Consider the following 6,081-nt stretch of genomic DNA (forward strand, 5'->3'; position numbering starts at 1 on the left):
CAACAGAAAGGGAGGTCCCTGCTTTGAAGGTGTTCTCCGAATTAACATTTTTACATATGTATAAAACTTGCTTGGATATATTTTTAAAAATTCTCAGATACAAAAAACCTGAAGAGGAAAGCAATGCTCAAAAAACAAACAGAAGCAGGAGCTTTATGGGACTCCTCCTTTGCAGAGTTAAATTCCTCCTAAACAACTTTTCCAGGGCGAGGCGTTTGTAAGTACAACTGTAGAAGGACCAAAGGCTCAACTGACAAACTATGAGATATGAAGTGCTTGCAAGATACATCTGGTGTTGAGATAATTAAAATCAAAATTAAACATATGCTATATTTGCATCTGCAAAACATCAGTTAATCAAACATAATGAGTTAATCAGACTCATTCTTCCGAGGGCAAAATGTAATCATGCTTCATCATCTTTTCTATTGTCCTTAGACTGACAGACTTTCCAGTCAGAAACTAACTCTTCCTAAGTATTAGCACACCCAATTGCACATCAGGGTCCTCGAAGTTTTCTACGCGTTGTTGCAACATTAATAGGAAATAGTTGTAGTAAAGCCACTTTATAGGAGCTTTTGCTCTATATTAAGAAGTCAAATACTAATAACAAATTGAAGGGGACAAGCATGACCCAGGAAGGACATAATACTCTGCATCCCATTTTTGCAATCAAGAGACAAGCCACTCGGCTATTTAGCAAGACTGCTGCCAGTAAACCAGTATGTCTCCCAGATTCCTAACAGCAAACAGCAAGAGCAAAGAATACATTCTCTGGTGACCTCTGCAGATTTAGCAATTCTGTATTTATTTTTTCATTTAAAAAAAAAAAAAAAAAAGCAGCTGTTGCTGGATGTAATTTCTAGGTATTGTAATTAATTTATTTTTAATTCAATGGAGCAATAATTTATACTGTCTTGGTTGCTAGCTATTCACGATATTGTGGTTACATTTTTGGTGTCCTTGGTACATTTTATTGTAACATTCTCAGGGCACTGCAGTCAATTACTACATCTCATGCTGTTTTACTTGCTACAAAGCATCATCCAAGCATTTTCTAGCAAGTCCTTTTGCATAACTACATCCTGCTCAAGAAACACATGTACGTCCATGCGCTGACAGGTATGAGACCAGTGTCAATTTAGCCATTTGGATTAATGCCTTTTTGGTTTGGCTTCTGTGGCTTCCTGGCCACAAGCCTCTTAGCTTAAGGTGTGATATAGCTTAAAAACAAATACATTTTAAAAAGAAGCTTATCTGATAGCTGCCTATTGTGCCTTTGCAGTGTTAAAACTTGTCCCAGCTTTTCACTCCTCTGCCCCTTTTCCAGACCTCATTATCTCTTATTCAGCCCCACAGTTGTGCCGGTCCCCTCTCTTGGCTGTCTCAGTTCTTCCCTTCGTTGCTGCTGCTCCCGTTGTGCGCATGGGGGAAGTGGGAGGGACAGTCCCAGCGGGAAGCACAAACCCAACCAGCTATGCAGCAGCAAAGGGAATGAGACACACATCTTGCTGGAGAAAGAGCTGAAACAATGGCTTGTGGCCAGGACTTGGAAAGGGCAGAAGATAATAGCGCCCACGGATTAAAGGAAAACGGCTGGAAATAAGTTTGGTAGGTCTCAGTCTACCAGATCATTAAAGGCGGTTGAGTGCGAAGGAATGCAAAACCCAGCACTGATGGAGGGGACAAGCCTCAGAGGAGAGAGGGGACTATAACCCAGAGGCAAGTAGTCAAAAAGTTGTAAAGTGAATTAAAGAGGCTACGGAGCCATAATCCAGGAATCTATGGAACGACTATGCCTTCCAATCACAGCTACAATACATGGGATTTTCCCTTTCAAGTTGCATCTCTATAGTTGAGCGAGAGCACTCACATGGGAGAGCTTGCCCTAACGCAGTGGAAGCTATAGCTAACATGCAGAAAAATTAATCTACTGTCATTGTTAATCTGGCCTTTTTCATTTATGACTCTATTCATTGTATTGTATTTATTTAGAGAGATGATATATCCAGAACAATTTCCCCAAGAGGCTACAGTATTGAGGTGTTAGCTGTTCTGTAAATCAATATAGTACTGACCCCCCAAAAAGTAACCTAGTCTAACATGCACTGTATGGTCCTATTTCTGAGCATATTTTTCCCTTGTGCAAATGCTGCAGGTACTTTCCAATTCTCTGTGAAATTGGGAAAACCTTAAGAGTTTGCAGAAAGGGGAAAACAGGAGTCAGTGAAGAACAGTGAAGACAGTGAAATCTCACCGATTTAGCACGTTAGTGCTTCTCATTCTCTGCTGATCCAAGGCAGTAAAGGGAATAGGAATAGAAAATAAATAATATTGCTCAGAAAGACATAAAAAATGTAAGTTTTACTAAAATCCACATTTGCCCTGCCAGTCCCTCCAGCAAGCTGGATCAGCTTGCTTTGCTCATGTGAGTATTTTCATTAATTTGAACTGGAACTTTGCCTGACAGAGGAGCACTGGATCTTCCCTTTCTGGGCAAAAGCACTGTAACTGCCAGCTGAAATATATCAACACTCTAGATAAGCCATGTATCCCTTGATTTATTGCTGATTAAAGACTCCCAAGTTGTTCCTGGTCCTGAGAATTAACATAATTAAAAATGTTATATTAACATATTAGAGAAACATTCTGAAAGTGTGTTAGTCTACCAAGCTAAATAAGCAAATAGGTTGCTGGCTGACGGTCCTTCCATCAGATTTGGTGAGAGTCCTCTGACTTCCACTTCATGTATCTGCAGAGAGTTGAATGCATGCCCCAGAGCTGCCACAACAGCAAAATTCTATTAATTTTCCTTTAAGTTGCATATTCTTGGTCCTTACTAAAACTATTTCCTAGCTGTAAACAAGACCATGTAAACTCACCATTTAAAGTTACCAACATATAAAAGATACCTCTACTTTTGACACATTATAAATTTCTCTAATGCAGCAGGTTGTTTTAGAAAGAAAAGCATAGGCCTGTTCTTTTAGCAAATGGCATGCAAAACTTCAGCACAAAGTCCCATAATCTAAACAAATCAAGTAGTAACCTAGTAAGAGAGTACTTTAAAAAAAAATTATGAAAATGTCATGTCTTAATTGGTTGACATGTGTGACACCACTGTTAAAACATGCAGCTGGAAGTATCACCAAAGATAAAGCATTATCAAAATTACTTCTTTTCTTTTTTTTTTCTTTTCTTCTTTTTGTTGCAATTCTATGTTAATTGTGTTGCTTCAGGCGGATGGCCGAAAGTAGCATCTACAATTACAAGTAGCAAATCTGAGTCGTTATCAGAGACGACATCTGCATGAGACCACGCAGGAGCTGGGGATGGAGTCCCAGGGAGAGAGGGTGAAATGAGCACTGACAGCCCTTGACAGGAGGTCAGACTTTGCTCCCTGGGAGCCATAGTCACTGATTCTCCAGCGCTCTTTGTGCTACGAACAGGATATCTTAAAGTGGATGCCACCTCTTCTACCATTACAGATATTTACAGTGCTGTCTCTGACTTGACAAGTACCTTGTGAGTTCATGCCAGTAACTAGAAGTTCCCAGCAAACAATCTGGGTTGGCAAGTGGCAAATCTTGCAAATGCAACCGGTGGACAGTGCAACTTGTTTTCAAGGAACTGGGTGAACTATAATCAGTCATTCTCCGCATTGTGTTGAATACACATTGAAGTGCTAAGGATGTTGTACATAAAAGTGTACAACTTTTACGGGAAGGGAAAAGTGGCAAGAATTCCCCCAAAGGCAAAAATTATATATCATGTTTGGGGATGTACAGCGCAGCCCCACAAGTACTCATGCTGAAACTCATGAGACTGAGATAATACTCAGTGGGAAAATAGATCCTATATGTTGACATTTTGTGAATACACATAAACCAAAAGAAAACCCAAGAAGAACGTATAAAAAAGTGTATCGTGCTCCTGTATTTCCTCAAGGTGATTTAACATAGTAATTATTACAATGTGCGCTAGGAAAGAGCACAGTACTTTAGTAATATGAAACTTCAGCGCAGCATCTGTTACTAAACTTTGCTCAGAGGTAAGGAGAGGCGACCAAATTCTGGGTAAATTATAAAACAATTGAGTGGCTAGGGAAAGAAAGCTTGGAGGAGTTTGAAAACGAATTTCTCGCACACAAAAACCAAAACTACCACCACTGTTATTACTCCTGCACACAAACCCAAATGATAACATTCAATTATTAGGAAGCTGATGTGAAACACTTTAGAAAATTCAGTGGATTGCTTGAATTTGCAGCTTCTCTGCTGCTTTAAGGAAAATGTAGGCAAGATACAGACCCTTCAGGCATTGAGTATTTTGCCTTTTTAGTGATGAATGTTGGCAGCTCCCTTGCTGCTACACTGTTTGTTCCTTATGAAAAGCAGCTGTATTTGGAGGTACTAATAATACCCAATAAATGTAAAATCTGTATTTTCTGAAGTCTACCTCCTTCAACATCACAATACACAACATTCATAGCATCCAAGTTGAGACTTGATAGGGAAGTAGAGGACTGATGGCTTAAAATGCTGTTTTATAGTTTACTACAAAGATAGTTGAATGAAGATAATTTTCTATCAGACTTCCAAGTTTCCAAGCAGGGTAGAGAGGAAAGAAGACTGCACAAACAAGTCAGGGTCTTTTTTTCATAAAGTTTCTATAAGCTTTTCTTTCTTCCTTACACTCAAACTTCATATTCAGGGCTGTTACTCCCTGCTTATCTCAACTGGACATTACCAGACAAAACTTCCACAACCACTGGAGTGCATTCTGGACAAGAAATCTAGAATTTATTATCTGTCATATTAAGCAAATGAATGTGCCTCAAACTATACCACTGGGACAGCATGCTTTTTTATTCTCACCATGGAGAAAGATATCAGAGATCAACTTGGTAGGTGTGACTTTTAAAATCAAGTTTGTTTCACCAGTGTAAACACAGTTTTCACTTCATGCCCAAATTTTTCTCACCTCTTCAAAGTCAATTCATTTAGTGTCTGAGACTTAACAAGAAACATCTTCCTTTACTTCTAGCAGCCCTTTGAAGGAGTGAAACAAAGAAATGCTGAAGATGATATTTTTTTAGATTACTCTTTCTTCCATCAGTTATTAATCCTACAGAGAAAAATGAAAGGTTTAAAACCTTCCAAATCCTACTTGCACAGTTCTTAACACAAATTATGAGATGATATTGTCCCAGACAACCCCAATGAAGTATATTAGTTAATTTAACACGGTAAAGGTTTGAAAACAATGTGAGGGGAAGACTAGCAATTATTTGCATATAGCACACAGACGGACAGACACTCAAGCAATATCCTACCTCTCCTTGCCGGTGATAGTGCTTGGGAGGTTTTCCCATCTGCTCTAGAATTTTGCCCTTCTTACTGCTAGCAAGCGTCAGTCCCTGGTGGATGCCTGCAGATCTGTTGGTTGCCTGAGTTGGAGCCTCCCCCATCAGGGTGGACTTGATGGAGTTCACCTTGGAGCTGGAGCTGTCTAGCTGGGAGCTCTCCACGATCAGGACCGCGGCTAGTAAGAGGAGACAGCAGGAGCACTTATTCCACATCAGCACGATCATCTCCCCTCCCCCCAAAAGGATTATCTTTTTTTTTTATCTTTTTTTTTTTTCCCTAAGGCAAAGAAAACAAAAGAGAGAAAAAAAAGTTTTTAAAAATATCTCCCAAGGTTGTTAACAGAGCAATGGATTTCAATGCCACACATTCAAGGAACTGCTGTCCTGAGAGACACGGGAGAAAAATAATTAAAAGAAGAATCCCCTAGGAAAAAAAACCGTGTCAAGTCTATAGGCACTGAGCAACTATCGGGTCTGTGAAGTGATGGCTTTTTCCTCCAGGTCCTCGAGAAGTCCAGGCAATTCTTTGGTAACTGAGAGCAATAAGCTCCGAGGCAACTGCAGCCAGGGCAGCTCCCCACCAGTGCAGGCACCAGCACACGTTTGCTTAAGCTTCAGGGGAAGAGTGAGCGAGTTACTTCCCCCCACTCCTCCTCTCTTGCTGCACAAGCCAGCAGAGAGGAAACTCAAACCAGATCCAATCCAAGCAGCAC

General features: G+C 40.1%; 1 protein-coding gene across 1 annotated transcript in view; it reads right to left on the reverse strand.

The window, feature by feature from the left end:
• DKK2 (dickkopf WNT signaling pathway inhibitor 2) overlaps nucleotides 1-5,650 on the reverse strand; it is a 43,153-nt gene extending 37,503 nt beyond the window's left edge. Inside the window, exon 1 of the mRNA XM_074865105.1 lies at nucleotides 5,336-5,650. Within this exon, the coding sequence (XP_074721206.1) occupies nucleotides 5,336-5,593 (258 nt within the window). The 5' untranslated portion in view covers nucleotides 5,594-5,650. The remainder of the gene's footprint in view (nucleotides 1-5,335) is intronic.
• Between the last annotated feature and the right edge of the window lie 431 nt (nucleotides 5,651-6,081).

This window comes from Strix uralensis, chromosome 4 (genome assembly GCF_047716275.1).
Source record: "Strix uralensis isolate ZFMK-TIS-50842 chromosome 4, bStrUra1, whole genome shotgun sequence".
NCBI classification, from domain to species: Eukaryota; Metazoa; Chordata; class Aves; order Strigiformes; family Strigidae; genus Strix; species Strix uralensis.